Below are 27756 nucleotides of genomic sequence, written 5' to 3'. Positions count from 1 at the left end.
GTCCTGTTGTGCTGCAGGTTCCTGGGGCTCCCTGGCAGGTGACCTTGGTGTGGATGCTGGCTGCCCATTGCTGTGTGGGGTCTGGGGGTGTGCGGGCCTCTCTGTTGGGGTTAGCCCTTCGCTTTGGGGGGGTGTGCAGTGTGTTTACAGGGCCTTGGACCCAGGTTTTACTGGCATCAAAGTGAGTCTGCCTGTCTGGTCTTTAGGAGGTCTCAGTCCCCAGCTGTGGGGGATTATTCTGTGGCATCCTGCCCCCCAGCCTACTACTGTGTGTGTGCTTGCTTTAGGGGTGTGTGGCCTTGGGCTTTCGTCCTCCGTGGGGGTGGAGGGGAGGGCCCCAGTTGTTGGGGTGCACACATGTCTGCAGCTGGAGCTGGGGTGCTGGCACGGTGGCTTCCTGCCCTTACTGTATATGACTTATTATTACCTACCTATTATTATTTATTACTTTTCTACTGACTTACTACAGTCATTAACTACAAGACTACTTGAATTTCCTTTTGGGGATGAATATAGTTTATCTTATCTTATCTTAGACTGTGTCGGTCAGAACTCTTCTTTACAGAAAACACACTATTTCTGTGTTCATAGGTATATAAAATGAGGTTTTAAAATTTTAGTCCGCCACCCTCTTGACCCCCTTGTGATAATATTGCAGGTACAACATTTGACTTTGCTACTATGAGCTGAAACTAAATGACATGGCATAGTCTATGGAGGATTTCCCCACCAACTGTTCCCACCCCTACTTTTGAGTTTTGAAGCATTGTTCCTGTTGCCTATATATAGATATATAGATGCTGGATGTCTCAGATGCTGGATAAAAAATTCAGTGGTCTCTGGAACACTGCACTGGCTTTGCTGACAGTCAATATACTTTTCTGAGCAGATACTCTCCCACATGAATATGCTCAGCCCTTCATGCAGATGTGCCACTTCTTTTTAGAGCACATCATAGTACAGAAACAGCACTAACGATCTTCTCTTAGCCTCAGATAATGGACTTGTTTCTGTCCTCCTAGACCTTAGTGCTGCATTTGACACTATTGACCACAGCATCTGGAGCATGTGACTGGTATCAGAGGAACAGCATTAAAATGGTTCTAATCCTATTTATCAGACAGATTCCAGTTTGTTCATGTCCATGATGAACCTTCCACGCACACAAAAGTTACTTATGGAGTTCCACAAGGTTCTGTGCTAGGACCGATTCTGTTCACCGTGTACATGCTTCCTTTAGGCAATATTATTAGGAAGCACTCTGTTAATTACCACAGTTATGCGGATGACACTCAGTTATATCTATCTACGAAACCTGATTACACAAACCAGTTAGCCAGACTTCAAGCGTGTCTAGCTGACATAAAGGCCTGGATGACCAGTAACTTTCTACTTCAGAGTAAACAAGTTATCGTATCGTATCGAGGCCTAAAAACCTCATAAATAGCTTTTCTAAAATTATAGCTACTTTAGATGGCATAGCCCTGGCTTCCAGGACTACTGTGAAAAACCTTGGAGTTATTTTTGACCAGGACATGTCCTTTAACTCACACATAAAACAAATCTCTAGAACTGCCTTCTTTCACTTGTGCAACATTGCCAAAATTAGGAACATCCTGTCTCAAAATGATGCAGAAAAACTAGTCCATGCATTTTTACCTCAAGGCTAGATTACTGTAACTCATTACTATCAGGATGTCCCAGTATCTCCATAAAAAGCCTCCAGTTAATCCAGAATACTGCAGCCAGAGTCCTGAAAGGAACTGGCAAGAGAGATCATATTTCTCCTATATTAGCTTTTCTTCATTGTAAAATCCAGAATAGAATTTAAAATCCTTCTTCTCACATGATCAAGCTCCTTCATACCTTAAAGACCTCATAGTACCATATTATCCCAATTGAGCACTTCTCTACTTGTGGTTCCCAAAGTTTCCAAAAGCAGAATGGGAGGCTGAGCCTTTAGCTATCAAGCTTCTCTCCTGTGGAACCAGCTCCCAGTCTGGGTTCAGGAGGCAGACTCTCTCTGTATTTTTATGGTTAGACTTAAAACCTTCCTTTTTGACAAAGAGTATAGTTAGGGCTGGCTTCAGGTAATCCTGAACCATCCCTTAGTTATGCTGCTATAGGCTTAAACTGCCCAAGGACCATCGGTGCACTGAGCTCCCCTACCCTAACCCTCCCCTCCCCCCTTACATGTATATTCCACCATTGAATGTCACTAATCTTGTGCTCTCTCTCTCTCCCCTAGTTTGTGCTCTCTCCCTCTCTCTCTGTTCTCTCTGTACCTTCTGCAGGTGTCCCTGGTCCTGGAGCTGTATATCGCTGATGTGCAGTTACTGGCCCCACCAACCTGCAGTGTCTATTTGTTGTTTATTGTTGCTGTTCTTTTCTCTCTCCTCTATCCACTCACCCCAACCGGTCGAGGCAGATGGCTGCCCAAACTGAGCCCAGTTCTGCTGGAGGTTCTTTCTTCCGTTAAAGGGAGTTTTTCCTCTCCACTGTCGCCAAGTGCTTGCTCATAAGGGATTTGTTGGGGTTTTTTTTGTTTTTTTGTAAATTGCCTGGAGATGATTGTATTGTGATTTGGCCGCAATACAAATAAAATTGAATTGAATTGAGTTGAAGCTAATTAACAACAATAATTCAAAGTTACACTGTATGTAAAAAAGATTGCTAGCCCCTGTTTTAAAACATTCACACAGTCGGGGGGTGTGTACCATCCATCCTGCAGGACAGGAGCAGTCTCCAGTCACATGGTGACACACTCCTCCATTCTGACATGGACATCTTTCCTCACACTGCTGCCCATGTTTACCTGGAGGACAGAGATCTTCACAGCTAAAAAGAAAATGGAAAAAGTGTCTTATTAACATCTGAACACTTTCATGTGAATATTTATTTTTTTAATTGTAAAATACATCTAAGATGTGTAATACTACAAAGTGAAGTAACTGAAACCAGCAAATGTTTTAGTTTACAAGTTATGAAGTTGTGGTAAGAAACAAGAAACAGATTCTCCCGTGTTCTCTCCTTTGACTTACAAAGCTCCAGTGTATCCTGGTGAGCACTCGCATTCTCCTGTAACATGGTGACAGGTGGCACCATTCTGGCACTGGCATTTTTGTTGGCATCCATTTCCATATGTGCCTACTTCACACTGTGCCTCACACCGCCAGCCTCTGTAACCAGGAGTGCATATACAGGCTCCAGTGATGGGGTTACACAGTGCTACATTCTGGCATTGACATCTGTTATTGCAATGGGGTCCCCAGTGTTTACTGTCACAAGCTGATGGGTAGAAGAAAGAAAAATCAAGATTTAGATTTTAGCAGAGATCCCAGGTTGTCAATTACCATTTTTAAAGGTTGACAAGCCTAAAAAAGCATGCTTATCATAAAACAGAATAAAAGACAAATAAGACTCCATAGTCAATAAGACTTATGTAAAGATCTTTTTACGTCCAGCTGCTTGTTTATCACTTTTGAGTATTCAGCCTTTGAACAGCTGCTTCTACCCATATTTAGCTTGATTGAACATTTTCATTTTACACGAAATTTGATGACATATGCATTAACGTAATACCACCATAATATCAGAACTGGAATAAGTCACATTGTTGTCTGTTCATGTCACTGGTCATGCATGGTTATTCTTTTTACCAAGTGACCTATGATGTGAGTGAAACCTTGATCTCAAAGTTAGTCCAAGACACAGGACAATCATCATACACTATTGCTGGACCTGTTTCCAAATGTATTCAACTAAACAAACACTAGGTAATCTCCTTCTTTACATAACTTTGAAGATAATGACCACATTTGACAGTTAGTTAAATTCCACCTCATTAATTTCAACAACCTAAGCCAAAACAGTCAGACACTCAATGTCTGTCTCTAAGACCTAAACTCACCTCATTAACCTTTGGCTGCTGAATTTCAACCATAATCAGACCACACCTTGCACACATAGCCAGGTTCTGCCATTGGTCAGGCCTCCCCTTCACAATGTGCAATTGAAGCTTCATCATGTGTATGCACAGTAAACTATAAAATGTGTTGAACCTTATGGTTATTCTACCTTGACATTACTAAGCAATCCTATGGTTGTAAAAGCATAGGACTTGGGTGCATAACACCTACAAGGTTCTTCATGGTTATTCTAGTTTTTTATCCACCATGATTATTTAAACAGACAGTTAGGGGTCTATTCTTAGCCATGAAACTTCACTTAGCCACTTAAGTGCACAGATCAAGAAGGGGGGAACTGTATGGCTTTGATCAGCTAGGTGGGCTACCGAGCCAAGGACTGACACCAGAGGAAATGGATAGCACCATCATCAAGAAGGCTCAGCAGAGGATGTACTGTGTCAGCTCACAAAGATTATCCTGCCTCTGAGCTGCTGGTAGGGGAACCACTGAATCTGTTCTATGCTCATCCATCACTGTGTGGTTTCGTTCAGCAACCAAACACTACAAGTTCAGACTCCAACCATAACTTCAGACTGCAGAAAGAATAATTGGTGCCAACCTGCCTCTATTGAGGACCTGTACACTTCAAGGCTTCAACTGGAGGACAAAGGAGATTCTGGTTCTGGTTTTACCCTGGTGAATGGGGTCTTTCTATGTGGAGTTTGCATATTCACCTCGTATCTGTGTGGGTTTTTTTCTGTATACTCTGGCTTCTTCCCACAGTCCAAAGACATGCAGTTTTGGTTAATGAACAGCACTCAATTACCTGTAGATATGAATGTGAATGTGAAGTTTAGTCTTTTTCATGCTCCAGGGTGTATCTTGCCTCGTCTATTATCAGCTGGAACTGGCTCCAGTCTCGTTGCGAATACACAGGATAAGCAATATATAGCTAATGTTGTGCTCACTATGGCCTTTGTGCTGCTCAGTATTTCCACTTAGACTATGATTCCCCTCCCGTAATTCCTGCTCAGATTTCTCTTGTCAGTAATCACAGTGTTGTTTGTTCTTGTTTTTCAGAAATACATTGTTTTACAGACTTATCATTAAATAAAAGGACATACTGCTCCATGTAGCAAATTTGGCCTGGTTGGTTTCAGGCTACCTTGGGCACACATTTAATCATGTCCTGACAGGACTGTTTACCAAAGGGCAGCCTATAATATCACTAACCTCAGAGCAATCTATAGATTGATTGAAGATCTACATGAGAAGATCTTGAGATTGTCTATTTTACAGATACAGCTGCACTACAGCCTATAAAGCCCTGAATTTAGCCATCTCTAATAATGTCCTATGGAATTCCAGGATACCCTGGGAATCTTGTTTCTGTCTCCTGCTCGGATGTTACCCCACAGACAACCTAGACAGAAGAGCAAATAATCAGCAAAATTGTTTCATTATCCTGATATCACTATACTGGACATTTAATTAAAAATCACTTGTTGGAAAGTCACCCCACTGTGGTGACATAGATTTTTCATTTTGGCTTGAATGACATCAGAAACCAACAGGATTATTATAAACTGACTTTGAATGTGAATGTGAGTGTGTGAGGTTGTTTTTCTATATGTGGCCCTGCATTGGACTGGTGACCTGTCCAGGGTGTACCCCTGCCTTTCACCCAAAGAGAGCTGGGATAGGCTCCAGCAGATCCCCGTGACACTAGTTATGAATAAGCGGGTATAGATAATGGATGGATGGACATGGAGACACTTCTTCTCATGCAGACATTGTATTATTTCTGGTTCACTTCCCTTTCATCAATTTGGGGGCATCAAGTTCATCCATGTATACTAATTGCTCTCTTGGCATTGTCCTCATCATATATAAGATAACTTTCTGCCTCCTTTGACAGTCCATTGCTTTTTAAATATAATATATAGTAGTATATAATAGTATATAGTATATAATAGTTTACTGTCAAGCAGTCCCAATTTGACTTGACTTGTCAAATTAAAAGGATGTCCCAGTATCTCCATAAAAAGCCTCCAGGTAATCCAAAATACTGCAGCTAGGGTCCTGACAGGAACTAGCAAGAGAGATCATATTTCTCCTATATTAGCTTCTCTTCATTGGCTCCCTGTAAAATACAGAATAGAATTTAAAATCCTTCTCCTCACATACAAATCCTTTCATGATCAGGCTCCTTCATACCTTAAAGACCTCATAGTACCATAGTATCCCAATAGACCACTTCGCTCTCAGAGTGCAGGTCTACTTGTGGTTCCCAGAGTTTCCAAAAGCAGAATGGGAGGCTGAGCCTTTAGCTATCAAGCTCCTGTGGAACCAGCTCCCAGTCTGGGTTCAGGAGGCAGACTCTCTCTGTACTTTTAAGGCTAGACTTAAAACCTTCCTCTTTGACAAAGCATATAGTTAGGGCTGGCTTCAGGTAACCCTGAACCATCCCTTAGTTATGCTGCTATAGGCCTAGACTGTCCAAGGACTTTCATATCAGTGCACTGAGTTCCCCTTCCCTTCCCTTCCCTCTTCTCTTTTCCTTTCCTCCCCCCTCACATGTATATGCCACCATTAAATGTCACTAACTTTGTGCTCTCTCTCTCTCCCTGTACCTTCTGCTGGTGTACCTGGTCCTGGTCCTGTATTTTGCACTTTCTGGCCCCACCAACCTACAATGTCACAAAGTGCTGCTCATAAGGGTCTCTGTTTTTGTTTTCTCTGTTGTAAAGTACCTTGAGATAATTGGGGGCATCAAGTTCAGCATGTATTGTGATTTGGTGCTATACAAATAATTGAATTGAATTACCAACGAACACAAATAATAATAATTGAAAAAAATACAAAATAAATGCACCACCTACATTTTTTGTAGTTTTGTAGTCGAATAAATACAATTACGAAGCTCACTTTCCAAGGTTTCCTCCTAATATTTGGCTTCACCAGATTTCTTCTTCTACATCTGTAGAAAACTGGTCTACAGGGCCCATTACAGAGTTCCATTCAACTCAATTCAATTTATTTGTATAGCGCTAAATCAACAACAATACAATCATCTCAAGGCACCTTACAAAAAACAAAAAAAACCCCCCAACAAATCCCTTATGAGCAGCACTTGGCGACAGTGGAGAGGAAAAACTCCCTTTAACGGAAGAAAAAACCTCCAGCAGAACCGGGCTCAGTTTGGGCGGCCATCTGCCTCGACCGGTTGGGGTGAGTGGATAGAGGAGAGAGAAAAGAACAGCAACAATAAACAACAAATAGACACTGCAGGTTGGTGGGACCAGTAACTGCACATCAGCGATATACAGCTCCAGGACCAGGGACACCTGCAGAAGGTACAGAGAGAGAGAGAGACAGAGGGAAAGAGCACAAACTAGGGGAGAGAGACCTGAATTTAAATATCCTAATGAAAACAACGATTCTTTCATATTAGTACAACATACCAAGATTGATTTAATAATGCAATGAAACTAAAGCAGCTGCTTGCTCCTCAAGACCAAGTTAATAGCATAGAGCTGGTGACAATTCTCTGAGTGCATCACTAGTGTCCTCATTTGACATTGTATATAGGGCTATTCATTTGACCCATTAGTATAAATTGATTAATTATTATTTATGCATCAGTTATTACACTAGAGTCTAAAACATGACGATGAGTTACTACCATAAAGATGGCATTTTTCTTTAAATAACCCTGAATTTGTTTTGAGCAGGCTTCTCCTCTTCTATTATATAAACATAACCTGGTGTTTATGTGCTTAGCATGCAAAGTAACACAACGATTTCCAAACATTCCACCGTTCTGAAGTTATTCAAGTGATTAACAGGCTCCTTTTATTCATTGTGCATTGCCGTCGTTCGTTCGGAGCTGATAAAAAGTGCATACTTGCTTTTCCTCAGAGAGTCTGACCCTGTGTGACAAGCACTAGTGAGGACAGAGGAGTGATGGGTATGGAACAAAGAGTATGAAGTAACAGAGATACTAAGATGCACATGTAAACCACTTCATGCATTCAAGTAATTGTAAAATCTGACCTATATTAAAGAAAGGCCAAACTCCAAGAGCTTGGGGCTCCTCATCTGCTTGAACAGACTGTTCTCTTTCATCCACCTATTCAAAATCGTTGTGAACAAAACAGTGAACTGTGCTAGGTTTTGGTCTGAAAGCTGGATGCATTCCCATCTCAAACTGGATCTCATGTTTTTAGGGGTAATACCTATAATGTGTGAAACTTCTGCATATATGTATCTTCATTTGAACCCATTTAGACAGAAACATTCAACAGAAAAACCTTGCAACACTCACACTAAGAGAAAAAGTCAGGAAGGAAAAAGTCAGTCAAGCTGAGGAAAAAGAACCGAGTCAGAAACTTGAGCTGCCAGTTGTTGAGGGTTGTCTGAGTTCTCCCTCTTACACTGAGAAAAGATTAGGACTGGGATGTTTTTTGTGATTTAGTGATTACTCAACCTATCAGGCATGGAGCACTCATGAGAACAGAAAATGCCTTTCCCACTGATATGGAGGTTCCCAGTGAGAAAAAACATCTGTAGTATTCATATAGTTTTCGATGCTGAGCTGAACTGTGTGCCCTCCAGAGTTGTTATATTATGATACAGGTGTCTCACCATTAAATTTCTTTCTTTCTTTATGCAAGTGCAACAGAAAACATCGAAAATCATCTATTTGCTTTTAACACAAACACTGTAAAATGCCTTTTTTGCTGTTGCTAGCAGAACCACCATTAGTTTTACACACTAATTTTCCTTGTCATGGTTAGTAATAGTTGTGGCCAACATGCTGGGAGGACCAATAACGGTAGAAGTGGCATATGCCGCATTGGCAAACCCGAAGGGATGATACGGATCCAGAGGAGCACTGTTGGCTACGTCATCTGACCTACTAGAAGTGCCGAGGACAAGAAGAATGGCATTGGCGACGACGGCCGACCTACTAGGAAGACCAGAAACAGGAATGGCATCTTCAACACTCGACCCACCAAGGAGACCAGAAACAGGGGTGGTGGCATCGTCAACTTTAATTGGAAAACCTGTGACCGGGACAGAGGCATGGACCGTAGTGGGGACGTGGCACACTGAGATCCAGGAAGCAGAAGAGGAGCCTCAGCTGGGATGTGGCCATTGGCACACTGAGGTCAAGTAGCAGTGAACTCGGGCACCACAAGGAACTCGGACACAGCAGGGAACTCAGGCGCAGCAGCGAACTCAGGCATAGCAGGGAACTTGGGCATAGACTCTGGCGTAACTGACAGGTGACTGAAAGATTGGTGTGGCAAACAGGAAAACTCTGATGTGACTGACATGGATGAAGACTCTGGCATGACTGACACAGATAAAGACAGGCTCGGGCAATAAAGACTCTTGCGTGGACTCAGCCGACATGGACACGGGTGACGAAGACTTGGGGCGTGGACTTCTGTGCACTCCAGGGAGAAGATTCGGGCTCAGGCCATGTAGATGGCTGTGGCTGGACTGGCTGTGGTTGAGACTGGCTGCTGGAGAGCTGGCTGTGGGAAAGCTGGCTTCTGGAGAGCTGGCTGCGGGAGAGCCATAACCTGTGGCTCAGGAGAAGAAACTGGGGAGACTACATGGCTTTCATCACATGAAGAAAAACAAAGTAAACATGAAATTAAGGGAGAAAAAAGGGGTCAGGCTGTCTCAAGAAGAATTTGAAATGCTTGACACTTTTCCAACAAGGAACAGACTGTGGATACAAATGATACTATTTGAGATGCTTTGTGCTTAGTTGATGCAAGAACAAACTGAAAACACTCTGTCATACTCATTGGTAATTTCTAGAATTTCACTGACAGAGCTAAGGAGTCCTCAAACAAGCTTTTCTTCTGGTGTCCTGGTAGCTGCTGGGTCCATTGCAGCCAGAATGATCTGTCATATTTTTTAAAGAAATATTTTATCCTAACCCAAGATTGCACACAAAGAGCTTTTATTGAAACACAGGAAATACTACCAAAACAAAAGTCCCAAAACAGGAAGCATGGAGTGAGTGCATTTAGTTAGTCTAGTTCAATTATGTCTGTCTATGTCAATCAGTGTACATACCACAGTCTGCTCATCTGTCATGTGCCAGTTTGTCTGTGCTGTTACAGTGTGTTCAGTCAGCTTACCACTCTTCATTCATAGTCACATCTGTCTCTAGTGTGTGACCACTGTTACATTTGTTTTGGATTACAATTTCTGCCTACCGCATAGGATACCTTTGCTTGTATAGAGTGAAATCTGGTTTTTGACTACACTTTGCCTTACCCTTGTTGGACATTGTTGCCTGGCTTGATATTAAAGCTTTTATCTTTGTAGCGGACTTAAAGCAGCAGAATATGGTCACATTCCTGATTGAGGCAGGAGTGATATCTTTTAGACAATTTATGGCTGTAAAAATCTTAGTGACCTCCTAAAGTAAACAACAGGGGATGGTACAGGCCCTCGCCAACAAGCACTGCACTGTCAAGACTACACGTGTGGCTGTCCTACAGCTCATCTCCAGCTGACCAGCTCCTATCCACCAACACCATGAGACAACCCTGCAGCGGCCAGGACAGCAATGAAAGGCGACAAACGGACTCCAGGCCTGCAGCCCAGGACTTCGAGACTACGTGTCTCCTGGAAACCTGCCGGCAGACTGCAGGCGGACCAGCAATCAGCAGAACGGACGAGCCTCAGTAAACCCGAGGACAACCAAGTAACCTGTGGCTGTGCTGGTTGTCTCACACTAATCAGATGTAAATCGCATGTATATACTGTAAATAGCTGAATAAATCTGAAAAAGGCAACTGACTGGTATCAATAATGTTATTTCACACAGTAAATACGTCACTGAATCGGGAGAACTCTCCCTCAGATTGTAGACTGATATCCTGTATTACTTTATTAATTGACTGGTTGATCTGCAGTTAAAGGATTTGATGCCCCAAATTATTAAGCTGGTTTATGATATTCATAATTCATAAACTAGATATACTAAACCTTCATGTTCAATAGGTATATATATATTTAAAATCGCTGTTGGTTACCCCCAGTTCCGAGGTCGGTTCAATAATTGTATTTCCAGATAAATAACCAAAGATTGTCTGGAAATTTTGAATAACGATTGCCAAAACTTATACCAAATAAAACCTTAAAGTCTCACGATTTGAATGGTATAAAGCAATTTAGGATTGAATAATCACAGCGACTACAGTTTCTTAATATTTAACAACAGTACAAATGCAGTACAGTACGCTGGTTCTTACCTTTTCTGTTATTTCGTACATGCACAGAAACATTCAGTGTCGCATATCGTTTTGTTCGTTAGAATCCATAGAACAAAGTGCACCCATGTTTTAGTCCAAAAGACGTATTATTATGCAGTAAATCCACAATCCATCGTCCTCCTCATGAAAAGCTGTAATCCGGTTCGTTTTACAGTTGATTTCGCCGTTTATTCAATAAAGTTTGACATAGCAAGCTTCTGTGAATCATATGAGGCCTCAATCAAACTTGTTTGTTACGTTTTAACGTAACTACCACTAAAACCAATAGAATTCACACCCTCAGACCAAATCCCAGTCAGGGGGACAGACCAAATTCTAATGACCGTAGAATCAGCCAGTCGCATTGTTTGGCAATGATGACTGACGTATCTTTTAGCCAATGGAACGCCCTTTCGAACGGTGTATTACAGTCTAAGGCAGATGACGCAACAGTGGGCTTTAAAACAGCCCCCACCGTAAGTTGCCGTGACAACGGTGGGCACGCAGCGCTCGACTCTAGAGGGGGGAGGAGTCATAGTTCACATTTTACAGCGCGCTGATAGTAAACTGGGAAGCTTTTCCTTCAAACGACACCAAGGTCATCAATATAACTCTTAAAATGTAAAGACAACAGCTAGTTTAATTTGGGTATGTGTTGTTCGGCCGTGTGCCACAAGGGGCGGGGTAGCTACATCAAATTTGTCTGTGGCTGAGCTTTTGAATCTGTCAGTCTGCATCCATTACACTTGTTATGTTAGGAGGAAGGATCGGAGCAGGACCCAAGTGCAGACAACTCTCTGACGACGGGAAACAGGAACACAAAATTGGCTCATGCACATGACACATGTATGTCCAAATGGGCATTTTAGCCTTAGGTCATTGAGGGTTATAGGACAAGCATTAATCTTTTTTTTATTTTTAATTTTATTATTTAAATAATGTTGTTACTGATGGTGTATTTTCAGTATGTTGGATAGCATTTTACTTGTAATAATTACAGTACATTAGTTTTTACTAGACTAACCTGAAGATGACTAAAATGCTGCAAGCTGTGGTATATGAGGTAAGATTTATCAAACTAGTAAGTAGTAGTCAAGTAATTCTGATAAACATATGTTGAGTGAAATCACAAAGAGTGTGACCAGTTACAGGCCATAACAGCAAATCAGAGGTAAGTACTGTAAGTTTATTGATTAAAAACAAAAAATAGAGGATATTACATAGACTTTGTAAGTCTACTGTGCAGTACGTGTTGTTGTTATGTGTTTTCACGGCAGAACCTCTGAGCATCTTGTGCTGTTATCATGTGTACAAGCTCCACTGCCCCAGGTCATTTCCTGCTACATAGTTTTCTATTATTCTCAGTTACCCTTGAACACAGCCTTTCCCCACTTCCTATTCTTGCACCTAAATCTGATCCTCAGACATACTGTTGAAGCCTAGTGACCTGTAAAATGCAGTTAGCGTATCTTATTTTTTGGTGGCCCCTGGCAAAATTAAAGACATTGTATAGCACAATAACTGAACAGTGGCTGAACAGAGCACTGTGACTAATATGGTAAAAACATTAAAGCACAGTCACAGTCTTCTTTCCTTTTAAATTAACAAAACATCATATCCAATATCCAAGATATATCTAAAATATTTAATAATTACAAGCTCAGTGTCATTTAACCTGTTTTATCATGGCTGACTGTGAATATGCCTAACTTTAAAAATGTAAAAGATGGTGGAAAATGGTTTTGGTGCAGTGCAGATGAGGATGACTTACTTAAGCCAGTAAGCTAATTATGCTCAAAGGGACAGTAAGTTCAAAGGTTTCAAAAGTTTGATTTAACAGATATCTGAATGATGTTTTAATTAGAATATAAACCATAGCAGCATTACTATTACTGTTACTATTATTCCTTTTCATCTCATCTTGTCTCAGCTTTTCGTTAGGACCGACATAAAGTTTTAACCAATACATATTTATCCCAATGTCCATTACAGTGTTTCTCAATCACTGGCCTGTAACTGAACAGTCATTCACAACAGAGTAGAATTTTTCATTCCTTCAAGCAGATTAAATTGTTTTGATACATGTGTGCAAAAGAGTAAACAATTCTCTATGAATCCACAAAAAACACTTGTATATGGCTTACTGATCAAAACTCATTAGTTCATTCTCAGCAAAACTGTCAAACTCTTCACAACTTATAAATATTCTTTTATCAATTCTTTTATCAAGACACAATCACGTCTGGAAGAATATATAGCGCTTGCTCATAGCACAGTCCCTATCATTTTTTATCACAGAGGAAGCTGAATAGCGGCTACATGCTTGTGGAAGAGGACGAAGAGGCGCAAGGATGCGTGGCGTAGGAGAGGAAGAAGAAAAAGGCAGAGTCCCTGATGAAATCAGAGCCACGCTTGTGGACCATTGTTGCGAAACATGGCATTTCCATGGAAGAGGCTGGTCAAAGTGTACTGCTTCATATAAACAGGTCCACAGTGTGTTAACATTTCATTGGGAAAACAGGTAAAAGTACACATTTTTTACTATTAGCGCATTACATTCAATGCAATTGGAATTGCATTCAGTATACCTTATGTAACATTATGTACCTTATGCTCTATTTATGTTACATATTTATGTAAGACTGCACAACAACCTCATGCTGGTGGTACAGCAGCAGTATTCACCCATCAGTAAATAAAGAAACTGCAGTCATTAATGATAACACTATCTTTGCAAATATCAATTCTGTTAGCCTTTCCACTACAGACAGAGTTTTGACAAAAAATCAAATCAGCATGAAACATCTCTACAGGGTGTCATTTGCGAGAAATAGTGAATGAGCTGTGATACCAGTATGTTTAGGTAAACCATTGGTGTACACATGGCATTTTACTGTACTGTATACAGGTAGTTTTACTGTAGCCTACTTCAGTGATGCCTCTATCTTTTGAAGTTGTCGATACCCACAAAAATGGGAAACATTTCTACTTTACAACTAACTATCTGGTTCTACAATCTTCTTTTCCTTTCGGCTGCTCCCTTCAGGAGTCGCTACAGCGAATCATCTGCCTCCATTTAACCCTATCCTCTGTATCCTCCTCACCCACACCAACTATCCTCATGTCCTCCTTCACTACATCCAAGAACCTCCTCTTTGGTCTTCCTCTATAGGCCTCCTTCCTGGCAGCTCTAACCTCAGCATCCTTTTACCAATGTATTCACTGTCCCTCCTCTGAACATGTCCAAACCATCTCAATCTGGCTTCCTTGGTTTTTTTTCCAAAACATCTAACATGAGCTGTCCCTTTGATGTCCTCATTCCTGATCCTATCCATCCTCGTCACTCCCAGAGAGAACCTCAACATCTTCAGCTCTGCCTCCTGTCTTTTTCTCAGTGCCACTGTCTCTGAACCAGACAACATTGCTGGTCTCACCACTGTCTTGTCCACCTTTCCTTTCATTCTTGCTGACACTCTTTTGCCACACATCACACCTGACACTTTCCTCCACCCGTTCCAACCTGCTTGCACAGGTCTCTTCACTTCTTTTCCACACTCTCCGTTGCTCTGGACTGTTGACCCTAGGTACTTAAAATCCTCCAAGCTCAGGTGAGAGGCCTGCCGGAAACTCTGGTGAGGGGCTAGCTGGAGACTCAAGTGAGTGGCTGGCTGGAGACTGAGGTGAAAGGCTTGCCGAAATCTCAGGTGAAAGGCGGGCCGGAGACTGAGGTGAGGTGCCTGCCGAAGACTCAGATGAAGGGCTAGGTGAGGGGCTAGCTGGAGGCTCAGGTGAAAGGCTGGCCGGAGACTGAGGTGAGAGGCTTGCTGAAGACTCAGGTGAAGGGCTGGCTAGCGACTGAGGCAAAGGGCTGGCGGGAAACTGAGGTGAGGGGCTAGCTGTAGGCTCAGGTGAGTGGCTGGCCGGAGACTGAGGTGAGTGGCCGGCCAGAGACTGAGATGAAAGGTTGGCTGGGGACTGAGGTAAAAAGCTAGCCAGAAACTGAGGCGAGGGGCTAGCTGGAAACTCAGGGGAATGGCTGGCCGCAGATTGAGATGAGGTGCTTGCCGGGGATCCAGGTGAAGTGCTAGCCGGAGATTGAGGTGAAGGGCTGGCCAGAAACTCAGATGAGAGGCCTGCCGGAAACTCAGGCAAAGAGCTAGCCAGAAACTCAGGTGAGAGGCCTGCCGGAAACTCAGGCGAAGGGCTGGCTGGAGACTGAGGCGAAAGGCTAGCCAGAAACTCAGGTGAGAGGCCTGCCGGAAACTCAGGCGAAGGGCTGGCTGGAGACTGAGGTGAAAGGCTGGCTGGAAATTCAGGTGAGAGGTCTGCCAGAAACTCAGGTGAGAGGTCTGCCAGAAACTCAGGTGAAGGGCTGGCTGGAGACTGAGGTGGAAGGCTGACCAGAGACTATTGTACCTTTTTTTGGGGGGAATTTTTGGATTTTTTAAGACAGGGACAGTAACATATTAATGAGCATTTAAAAGGAAAAAAGATGTAAATATGTAAGATTATAGCCAAAGGCTAATTTTCATCTTTAGTCCCTGAGGCAAGTTGATGTTACAACATAAAATCAGGACAGTAAAACAAGAATAAAAAAGACACATGAGACACAGACCATAGGACATTTAACAAGTCAAGAGTTAGGGATCATATAGAATTTTAAATATTAAAATAATTTAGCTATAAAGTGCCAAGAGATAAAGTGCAATTAGTGCAATTAAAGTGCAGTGTAAATTATAGATGATGTCCCAACAATTGGCCCGTATACATTTGTACATGATTTACACATAATTATATTCACACTTTTGGTCTCCCATTAGCCATACGTCAACATTGATTGGTAAAGGAAATGAGAGTTGGGAGTTCATGTATTGCATTTGGTATTGTGTTCCAGGTTTGAGATGCACGAAAAGAAAAAACTACTTGACCAAAAGAACTTTTTCTAACTGGTATTACAAAATCATCTCTAGTGCCTGCTTTGGTTGATCTATTTGACTTCTTCTTTACAAACTCCTATAGTGGGGGTGGTGCTAGACCATGAAAAATGTTGTATACCAATACAAAATCATTATATTTTACAGCGTTATCACAATTTAGTAGCTCATGCTTCTTCAGTATCTGACATTGATGATACAATTTGGGTTTTTTGTCTAGTACGTTTAAAGCCTGTTTATAGACTGTTTCAATCAACTTTAGGGTTGTTTTACACGCAATTACCCAACTTGTTGTGCAGTAGAGCATGTGTGACAATCACTGTAGCGAAATATAGCTTGGCTGTCTCATGAGTTAAGTTGTTCCTAATGAATCTAAAATTACGCAAGTTAATGTCATGAGTCCCCTTGGGACTTCCTGTCAGAGGACCTTTATTTTGTATTGACTTCCTGTTTCCCCCCTGTTCTGGTCTCTGGCAGCTTTATGTTAGTAATTTGTGTTTATTAGTTTCACCTAGTCCTATTATGTTCACCTGTGTTCTGTCACCTTTTGTGTTCTCCCTATTTATACCTCCCTCTTTCCTTTGTTCCCTGCCAAAGCATTAGTTAGTTGTTGTGTACTCAGCCCATGAAGTTTCCGAATGGTGCTTTGTTACCGTTTCATCCGGTTTTCTAGTGTTTGTATTTTAGTTTGTTTTTTCCCCTGGAGTTCCCAGAATCATTAAAGCCGTTGGTTGTCAAGCATTTGGGTCCTATCTCCTTTTTACTCCGACACCGTCTCGTGACAGAATGCTTTGGCCACAGACGGACCCAGCAGGACCGGCCGAGAGTTTGTTCCTGGAGCCGTTTTTAAAGGACAGCGTTGCCGCGCTCCGGATGTGCCTGGGTTTCGCCCCCGATTACACGCTGGGACTAATGGTGTGTAGCCAACAGCTGCGGGGACTGCAGCAGACGCCAGCTCTTCTCCTCCCTCCACGCTCTTCTGGAGGAAGGTAGAGAGCGTCAACTCCCCTTCCACGGCGTCAAGAGCAGGTGCCTTGCGGCTCTTCAATCCCCTCCACCGGAGTTTCGGCTCTCCTCTGCCTCGGCCCATCCCGATTCTCCGGTCCTGTTTCGGACAGGGGCGCCACCCGTCCCAGTTCGGTCTCCTTCCCTTCTCAGTCAGAGTTTTTTTTTGTTTCTTCTCCTCCCTTTTCCCCTCAGTCTGCGCTTCCTTCCGTCGGCCCGGTGTCCCAGCCGCCAGAGTCTCAGCTCCCGGCGTCCCAGCTGTCGGAGTCCCAGCCGTGGACACCGGTTCTTCCGCCACCAGCTCCTATTCCTCAGCGGCTGTCCCCAGCGCAGGCACGCGCCCTCTGGCAGGAGCTGAAAGCCAAGCCCCTGGCTCCCTGGGATCTGGCCCCCCGTCTCTGCCGGCGGCACACCCGCGGCTGCCCAGCCCGAGTCCTTCCTCGCTGCTGCCCAGCCCGAGTCCCTCCTCGCTGCTGCCCAGCCCGAGTCCCTCCTCGCTGCTCGACGGGATCGCCGACAGCGATGGCGTCGGAGCAGGGCAGCCGTGTCTCCAGTTCGGCGGTCCGAGCCTAGTCGCCTCTCGCCGCTGGAGCTTCCAGTCACCACCTCGCCGCTGCAGCTGCAACCTGAACCTCCGTGCACCGACGACAGCATCCCCGCGGGGGTTCTGACCAGGATCCCGCAACCTCAGTGCGCCGACGCTCACGTCCCCGCTGAGGCACCTTCCCAGCAGTGTGAACCTCAGTGTGCCGACGCCCATGTCTCCGCTGAGGTTCCATCCCGGATCCCTCCGCCTCAGTGCGCCGACAATGGCGTCCCCGCTGAGGTTCCCCTCTCACCTCTTCCAAGTTCCCTGAGCCCTCAGTGTGCCGACGACACCGTCCCCACTGAGGGCCTTTCCCAGTTTCTGGACCCTCAGTGCGCTGACGCTCATGTCCCCACTGAGGTTCCATCCCGGGTCCCCCAGCCTCAGAGAGCTGACGACAGCGCCCCCGCTGAGGATCCACCAAGAATCCGAGCTCCTCAGTGCGCCGAAGACGACGTCCCCGCTGAGGTTCCACCCCAGTTTCCCGGTCTTCAGCGTGCCGACGCCAGCGTCCTCACTGAAGACCATTCCCAACGAAGACCACTCCCGACGAGTCACCGGCTCCAGCCCAGTCGTCTCCAGCCCAGTCGTCTCCAGCCCAGCCGTCTCCAGCCCAGCCTTCCCAGCCGCCGCAGCGGCCACAGTTGCTGGTCTACCCACAGCTCCAGCCTCCAGCGCCGCAGTCTCCAGCTCTACCACGTCAACGCCTCCAGGGGTGTCACCAGTTCCAGAGCTATCCGAGCCATTGGAATGGCCGGAACCTCCATCTCCACAGCCTCCTGAACCGCCACTGCTACCAGAGCTTCCTGAGCCGCAGCAGCAGCTACCTGAGCTTCCTGAGCCGCAGCAGCCGTTACCTGATCATCCTGAGCCACAGCAGCTACCAGAGCATCCTGAGCCAGAGCCGCAGGAGCATCCCGAGCATCCCGAGCCGCAGCGGCAGCCAGCAGTGTCCCCAGAGCCGCCGCCGCCACAGTGGCAGCCACCACAGTGTCCAGAGCCACCGCCGCGGCAGCCATCAGTGTCCCCAGAGCCGCCGCCGCCACAGCAGCAGCCACCACAGTCTCCAGAGACGCCGCCGCAGCTACTTGAGTTCCCTGAGCCGCAGCGGCAGCCAGCAGAGTTCCCCAACCAGCCACCGCCAATGCGGCAGCCAGCAGAGTTCCCCCGACCGGCCGCCGCCACCAGAATCTCCAGAGTCCCCAGCCAGAGAGGTCGCCCCCCTAAACGACCACTAACCTGTCCCAGAGGCTGCCCTCCCGAGCGGCGCCGGACCTTCGCCTGTCCCAGAGGCCGCCCTCCTGAGCGGCGCCGGACCTTCGCCTGTCCCAGGACCCGCCCTCCCGAGCGGCGCCGGACCTTCGCCTGTCTCAGAGGCCGTCCTCCCGAACAGCCCCGGACCTTCGCCAGTCTCTGAAGCCGTCCACCCGGACGGCCTTGATCTTTGTTCGTCCCGGAGCCACACGGAACTCTGCTCTGCCAGAGCCCAGTTGATGTCAGTGAGTTTTTATGACAACCATCCCATCCGGTCAATCCTTAGTTCTACCGTCTCATTCGGTTCCCTAAGTTTTGTATTTTCATTCTGCCCTGGAGATCCCAGAAGGGAATAAAGCTTTGTTTTCGTTCTGCATTTGGGTCCTACCGCCTTTCCTTCGCTCCCGCACCCACACACACCTGAGTTTGTGACAGTTAAATTTCATTCTGCATCAAGAATGATTCCCAAGTATTTGAATTCCTGTACTAACTCAGTTTTTTGCCTCATACAAAAATGCTGAAGTCACTGTCAGTATTTCCCTTTTTTGAAAAGTACATACACAGTCTTTGATACATTAAGGTCCAATTAAGAACTCTCGAGCCAACTATACACATGACTCATGGCATCTGTCACTTCTTGTGCAGCTTGCTTTTTATCTCGTGCATGAACATATAGAACTGCATCATTGGCATACATTTGACAGGTTATATTTGATGTACAAGAAGCTTGGTAGGTCATTTATGAATAAACTGTAAAGTAGCGGTCCCAGAACCGACCCTTGTGGTACCCCAAGACTGTTATCATGTGTCACTGATTTTATATTCTGTACCATGACATATTGTATCCTTGATGAAATGTAAGATTCACCCCATTTGAGTGCATTTAAGACAGGTTAAAGTAAGACAGATTTAGTCAAGAGTATCTGATGATTAACAGTATCAAAGGCTTTTCTGAGGTCAATAAAAACAGCACCAATTACTCCACCGGTATCCAACTTTGATTTTTTGTTTTCTAGTAAGAAGCAGAGAGTGGAGTAATGTTTGGTGTGAACTGGTGTGCCCAAGTGAGTTATCTTGTTTTTCTCCCACATTCCAAACACATTTAGTTTGGGATTAGGCTATTTGGTGACTCTAAATTACTCACAGGTGTGTGAATAGTTGTCTGTCTCTTTGTGTTAGTGTATGATAATCAGTGGGCAACACTAACAGTACGTTAGAGGATAGCCAATATATTCACGAAAATTATTAGGGCTCAACCTCTGGGAAAACTTCATTTTAATCATATTGTTGCAGAAAATACTGCATTTTAGACAGCTGGACTGACCCTCTCAATTAAGTCAATCTGCAATCCAGCGAGAAACTATTGCTGTCAAATGTAGAGAATGAAGAGCAGTTAAATTTTTGCCACTGAAGTGTAATGTAGCTGAAGTAGACATGTAAGAAATGTAGAAAGCCAAAGACAAATAGACAGATGAGAACTGCTTCTTTTGCAGTCCAAAAAATGATAATACAGTATATTTCCCTCTGGTGTGTTCATGGTGCTTTCTCAGAAAACCACAGTTAAATACACAGACATGACTTCTCACAGACAGCAACAGCTGGAAGACTTACCACTAGAGCAGTTGGAACCACCCCAGCCTGGCTCACACTGACATGTGTTGGGGGCCATACAATGGCCATGAACACAACTCTCTTCACAGTAAGCTGGACATGGTTGAAAAAGACAAAGCAGAAATCAGTACAGTCACAGCAACTTTTCAAAAAATATCTGCATCAGAAGTAGTCATTTCAGGGTATACTTTCCCTTTACTAAAAGCTGCAGATTTCATAAACGGCATATGAATTTGTCTCTGACTGAATATAAAAGTTGACAAAGGCTGTATTTGAAAACTGTATTTGACTACATTTAAAACATGGCTGGCTTGAGACATTCATATCTGAAAACTGACTTTGACTTGTCTGAAGACAAACATTTTGAACTTTTATTACAAACTATTTCCACCATTATAACAGCAGCCTGTGTGTCAACAAAATGCTTTCTTTTACTGTCACTGATGAACAACAGTTGTTCTTTTTCCCACTGGCCAATGTGGCTTCACACCTGTCACTGCCTGCTGGTTACTGAGACAGGGGTGGGGGTACACAGTGGCTCCATTAGCAAGTAAGACCACTGTAATGACAACACATGTAAAAGGCACATGTTCTGGTTTTCTAACATCACCTAGTGTGTGTGCACGCGTGTGTGTGCATGTGTGTGTGTGTGTGTATGTGTGTGTGTGAAGCTACTCACGAACACATAGCTCTCCATTATCATAGAAGCCTGGGCAGCACTGGGACTTTCTTCTGTACATGGTTTTCTCTCCTCTACGATATGCTGTACGATAGCTCACCCTGCACACAGGCAGGAATAGAGGTCACATATAGGGTCAGACAGATTTTATTGTGTAACATAAAATATGCAGTGAAATATCGAGTGAAAAAAAAGCAGATTTCTTTTAACACAGCCCTGATGTAGGGTATGTCACACCAGTCTGTGTTAAAATTGTGTTATCAGCACAATGTGTTTGTCTATTGTTGTAATTTAGATGAAGATCATATCACATTTTATCTTAAATTATTCCAGAAAACTAGTTAATTCCAAGAGTTTCACATATTTTTTCTTGCCACTGTATTTCTGTTGTACAGTCTTGGTCAAAATAGACTCTTCTCTCTCTATGACACAATTCCTTCTCTTTCAAACAAAGAATTGTGCCTTGATTGTGTATTAAAAAGGTTTGTCGCTATAGACCTCAGCAGCCCAGTGCTTTGTTGCAATATTGGATTTGCAGTTTGGTGTTGTTCAGTATAGTCAGTCTGCACTTAAGAAATTTGTCCATAAATTCCGATGTGTTGTTATGTTCTACTGTACACTCTCAGGAGTCACATAGGCACGAATGTTATTAAACCAAGATCTTGACTCCATAGCTGTGATTTTTGCTTGTATATTTTCCTGTCTGGTTCATTGATCCTGAAATATTTACATAAAAGCATTTAAAGTCAATCCGTCACCTCAGTTTTGTCTTTCCATTAACTGACAGACTAAAGGATGACAACAGCCTGAATCTTGTATTACACTGTACACTTAGTTGCCGCTTTAAAATTTCACACAATAGCTCAGTTACAACAACTGAATTTTTCAATAAAAATGCTTCATTTTGATTGACACTTTCAGAAAGGAGTTTATTTATGTTTATCAGTGATATTGTAATTACAGGTGGTATTCTTCTTTCTATTAATTAATACACTTTCCCCTTAAAGTTTGTAAATTTAACCTGTTGAAAAATAAAATGTAATCCGTTCCACCATTCTAAATTACAAGCACAGTAAGATAGGGAAAGCATGCTGGTAAAGTTTATCTGCTAGAACATGTAAAAATAATGGTGAAGCCCTTGAATATACTACTACCATCTCCAGACAAAAAACATAAATATTCTTGTCTGCGTCAGGTCTCACCTGTGTCTGGTACACTTGAACCAGTTGAGGATGTCGGTGCAGCTGGTGTAATAAATCTGATCAAAAGGGTGGGCGTACGACTCCTGCACTGTCACTGAGTAACTGAAACCACAGGAAGTAAGAGAACATTAGAGATCACACATGAGAAGCAGAATCAGTCTGTGAGATGTGTGCATATGCACTACATCCTACTGCCCATGTTTATTCAACAGGGCTCCTAACTGACACACATCTCTGCTTTGCCTTCGCTAACCACTGTCTATCTGAATCACAGCGTCATTGACTCTGTGGGGCTGTTTTGACACTTAAAGTGAATAGAGGAACCTTGTACTCTTAGAGGAACAGCGCGCCAGAACAGAGAGGAGAAAAAAAAAAAAGTCAACTTAGGGAAGAGAATAATTGGGAAAAGCAAAAAAAAAAAGCAGGACAGGCACAAAGCAAGTGAAGATGAGTCTGTGAATTTAACTGCTCCTAATGTAAACTTCATGAAAACTAATTATAGGAATGAAGCTACAACTCCTTTACACATTTGGGTAAATTAATTTGGGTTTCCCTCAGAGAGTTCTTAAAGCACCAGACAGTTAACAGTGTTGCAAGGAATGATCAAAGGAAATTAATGGCAAAAGGAAACTGTCAAAAAATGAATTTGCAGGAATGGGAAAACATTTGAAAGCGCTGGCTTTGTGGAAAGGTGAAGTGATATGTAGGAAAAGAAGAGAGGGAAACATGGTATGTAGGGAAAATGATCAAAGAACAGACAAAACTCCTCTAAACTGTTTTTCTCTTTGTCCTCCAGTGCCTAGAGCGTCGCAGAGTGGACCACAACCTTGCCCCTCCAACAGCAGCAGCAGCCCCTCCAGCATCACCGCCAACATACCAGGCTAACTCTATTATGTCATCACATACATAATTTCTGACATTGGAGCAACTGGACATCAACCAGATGGATAGTGCAACAGACATCTGTTTCTGGGGTCAGAAATGTTCCGTGTTTCCCCCATTCCCCTGTTTCCAGCCATACCAGAGGCCATACTGCTAACCTGAAGGACTGAAGGACCTTTTTATATTGATGATATACATATTAATGCCTGGCAGGTTTCCAGAGGTGAACAGTAACAAAGTACTTGAGTACTGTACTTAATTACAGTTTTTTGAGAATTTGTACTTTACTTGAGTAGTATTTCAAGGGGGAACATTACTTTTACATCAAGTTTCTTGTTTGCGTGTGGTTTGTCTCACTTACACACCCTAAAGATACACACTCCGGTACAGTGGTCCCGGATGCACCTGCGGTATGCACCTTTGAATGCTGTTTGCAACCAACCAAGAAGAAGAAAAAGAAGGTTCGTCACACTGGTGCTGCCGTACCGGTTACATTGTGTTTAAATAAGGCAGTTTGTGCTGTGTGTGGCAGAAATGATTTAGTCCTGGTTCAGTCTTGGTTTAGTCCTGGTCTAGTCCTGGTTCAGTCTTGGTTTAGTCCTAGTATAGTCCTGGTTTAGTGGTTGTGTTAGATTACACTGAAACTGTACCACCTCTCTGTTTAAATCCTAGTGACTTCTAATTTACACTAAAGAAAGTTTCCTCTGCTTCTCATTTACTGATTCTATACAAACACATCTCTAGTTATTCTAATCTAAACTACACTTGTACAAATACTGTAAATAATAACTACAGTGTGAGAAAGATTCTTGACTGCACTTATTTGAAAATATATTATGAAAAAAATTCAATTTTTTTAAAGATTCAGTACTTTGAATACTTAAGTACTTTTGAAAGCACATAATATTTTACTTGTATTGGAGTAATATTTGACAGAGGATCTATACTTTGACTCAAGTAATGAAGCTGAGTATTAACAGCCCTGTATTTAGAGTTAGTGGAAGCAGAGGATTTATTTCCAGAACCTATGGTCCTGTTGTGTGTTTTAAGTACAATCAGAGAGGACACTGGGCTGGGGACTGTGAAAAAATGTTGAGAACTACACAGAGATTAATGCTGACTGAGGAAACTGAGTGGGGCCAGACAGACTGGTTGCTACACTGACTCACTGTCACCTGGAGTTACAGGTACCACACATGCATCACTCACACAGGTACAATGCTCTGAATTAGAGATTACACAACCTGGCAGTGTACAACAGCTTACACTGCAGGCACACTAATGACCACACACTCACATACACTGATTGTAAGACACAAGATGCACACACATTGATAACAAGAGCTATTTCATACTGTATATTGGGGTAAAAAGGCATCTCTGTTGGCACATATGTTAAATATAGTGCAGATGCTTGTCAGAAAAAGCCTCAGTACGATTTGACAGTTCATGGCAAATAAATGTATTTGTTTTCAGATTCGGGTGCTACACACAGTTGTTAAAACTGGGGAATCTTTAATTCCTCCAAACGTTATTGGCAATTATGTCAACCCTGTCAGGGCATATGGGAAAATTGAACAAGAACACTTTACTATTGCATTAAAGGTATTAAGGAACCAGGAAAATGCTTTAAACATGCATTCCTGTTGTCTAATTGTTGCCCAATAAATTTATTGGGGTATGAGCCAACGTGCTTAGGTAGTGGCCTAAATTTCAACATCTGAATGTATAAAAAAAATTAACAAATATATTAAGAAATTGTAAAACAGATTATTGTAGAAATTTACTTTCCCTTTACTTTACTTTTAAATTTACTTCAAAGAAAAAAAAAAAAAAAAAAAATGAAAAGTCTTAAATGGCCAGTATTTGCTCTAAAATGGGAATAAGTAATAGTAATAATGCTAAAAAAAGCTTTAAGAATTGTTCATAATGTTGGGTTTAAAGAACATACTAACACACTGTTTATGAAATCTCAAGCTATGAAAATAGAAGACTTAGTCAATTTTAAAACTTATAGAAATATATAAAGCAAGTTGCAATCTTCTTCCAATCTTCTTCCAAAAAGCATCCCAAAAAATGTTTTGTAGTAGAGAGGGAAGATGAGGGAAGATATGATCTAGAATTTAATCTGAAAAAGCAGTGTGTTCATGCTACTCTCAAAAGCATGTGCATCACTTGATGTGGGGTAAATCTGTGGAATAAGTTGGATGACGAGTTAAAGGGTAACACAAAATTAGAGCACTTTAAAAAGATATATAAACACATTATTTTCAGGAAATATGCCAATAAAGAACAAAGAATGTAATGTACAACTTCCACTTACTGTTTATTTCATGTTTAATTGTTGCATGCATGCACACGTTGTGTATGCATGGGTGGATACCTACATGTTCTCAAAAAATGTGCCGATCTGAATGGCAGCAAGTCAGAGTAGCTTCTGTGTTTTTTTGAAGTTTTTTTTGTAGTTTTTTTGTATGTTTTTTCCTTAGAATGTGTACTGGTTGAAGTAGAGTAGTGTACACTAGAGAGGGACTGTTGGCCCTGTTGAAGATTGGACATTGAGAAAAACACTCAATCCTGACTATGCTGAGGAGACAGTTTTGTGGATGTAGAACCGGGGCTAATCTAAAGGCTAAAGAGGAACAACAGAAGGTGGAGATACAAAAGCCCTTTCTGCCTTCTGTGCTCATGGGAAATGTTAACTCACTGCATAATAAGTATGATGAGCTGGAGCTGTAGGTACACAGTACTCCCAGTTAGTACAGTAAAGTGCTATCCTAACAATAAACCATGGATCACCAGTGACATTAAAGACCTCCTGAACCAGAAAAATAGGGCTTTCCAGGACAGGGATAAGGAGAAGCTGAGGAGTATACAACGGGAGCTCAAAAAGACACTTAGGCGAGCTAAGGTGGAGTACAAGAAAAAGTTGGAAAAACAGCTGGAGAACAATAATACCAGGGGGGTGTGGAGAGGGGTAAGGACCATCACTGGCTACAAACTGAAAAACTCTCAGTCTTTGGATGGTGATGTGGATAGAGCCAATACCATGAACCAGTATTACATCAGGTTTGACAATGTGACTACTTCCACCTACATCTCTACAGCTACTCCCTCCACCACCACCCCAGCGATTGCTCCCTCCACCTCCTTCCCCATATGCTGTTTTGTCCCACATCATGCTGAATGGTCAATGCTCAAATTGAATGTGAAGCATTGAGTATTTTGTTTGGAGTGCGCATGTTTTACCAGTATATTTTCAGATGGACGTTTACGTGGTTGACCGATCATTGTCTACTACTTTTCCCTCTCTTCCTGCTAGTAGGATGCAAAGATGGGCTTTGTTATAATCTGTTCACACCTACTTCATCAAGTACCGCAAACAGAATTGCATGGTAATGCGGATGGACTCATTCAACCAGTAAAAGAGGCAAAAGTGGCCAAAATTTTTTACTTCAGTCAAGTGGAAAGGGCTCCAGTGACAGCTGCGCAAGTGCGCAAGGGCACATGAAATGACGATGTCTTGTCCAAGGTCATGGATTTTGTCATGACAGGGAAAGGTGAGAATGATGACCTAGACCTCAAAACACATATCTCTCGACGCCATGAACTGTCGGTGCAGTCAGGCTGTTTGTTGTGGGGAAGGAGAGTGATTATTCCACCAGCACTGCGTAAATCAGTGCTGAAACAGCTGCATGCAGGATACTGTGGAATGGTCTGCATGAAAGATGTTGCCAGGAGTTACTTCTGGTGGCCAGGAGTGGACGGCCAAATTGAGGAAAAGGCAGAGCATACGCAATGTACCACAACTGGCTCCACTGCACCCGTGGGAATATCCTGAGAAACATTCATTGATGCTGATTTTGCAGACCCAGTCAAGGACAAAATGCTGTTGGTTGTCATTGATGCACACAGTAAGTGGCCTGAAGTGGCTATCATGAAATCTACCTCAGCTGACAAGACAATTGAGAAGTTGGGATCGCACGAGATGGCCACATTTCTACTAGCAAATGGGGTACAACACATCAAGTCATCGCCCTACCATCCTGCAACAGACAGCAAGCAACCCCGTGGGGTCCCACTGCTTAGAGTCAGGGTAGGGGAGTGGTAAGACCCCAGCCTGACAGTTAAGAAATCTGAGATCCAGATACAAATGTTTTTGGTGAAACCCAGATCAAGCAGTTTGTCCACCAGTCTTCTGGGAATGATCATGTTAAAAGCAGAGCTAAAGTCTACAAACAGGATCCTTGCATATCAGCTGGCGTGTTCAAGGTGAGATAGTACAGAGTGAAGACCAGTGTTGATGGCGTCCTCTGTTGACCTGTTGGCTATATATGCAAACTGGTCTTGATCAAGATGGGATGGGAGTGAAGCTTTAATGTGTGTCAGGACCAACCTCTCAAAGCATA

At 43.2% G+C, this 27756-nt stretch overlaps 1 protein-coding gene across 1 annotated transcript in view; it reads right to left on the bottom strand.

Moving 5' to 3' along the window:
• megf10 (multiple EGF-like-domains 10) overlaps positions 1-27756 on the bottom strand; it is an 88900-nt gene that overhangs the window by 48416 nt on the left and 12728 nt on the right. The window contains exons 3-7 of the mRNA XM_026298429.2: positions 22466-22567; positions 21264-21364; positions 20585-20677; positions 3042-3288; positions 2718-2838 (exon numbers count right to left, since the gene is read on the bottom strand). Of these exons, the coding sequence (XP_026154214.1) occupies positions 2718-2838; positions 3042-3288; positions 20585-20677; positions 21264-21364; positions 22466-22567 (664 nt within the window). The remainder of the gene's footprint in view (positions 1-2717; positions 2839-3041; positions 3289-20584; positions 20678-21263; positions 21365-22465; positions 22568-27756) is intronic.

This window comes from Mastacembelus armatus, chromosome 12 (genome assembly GCF_900324485.2).
Source record: "Mastacembelus armatus chromosome 12, fMasArm1.2, whole genome shotgun sequence".
NCBI lineage: Eukaryota > Metazoa > Chordata > Actinopteri > Synbranchiformes > Mastacembelidae > Mastacembelus > Mastacembelus armatus.
The sequence above is the reverse complement of the archived record's forward strand: the minus strand, read 5'-3'. Positions and strand labels throughout refer to the sequence as shown.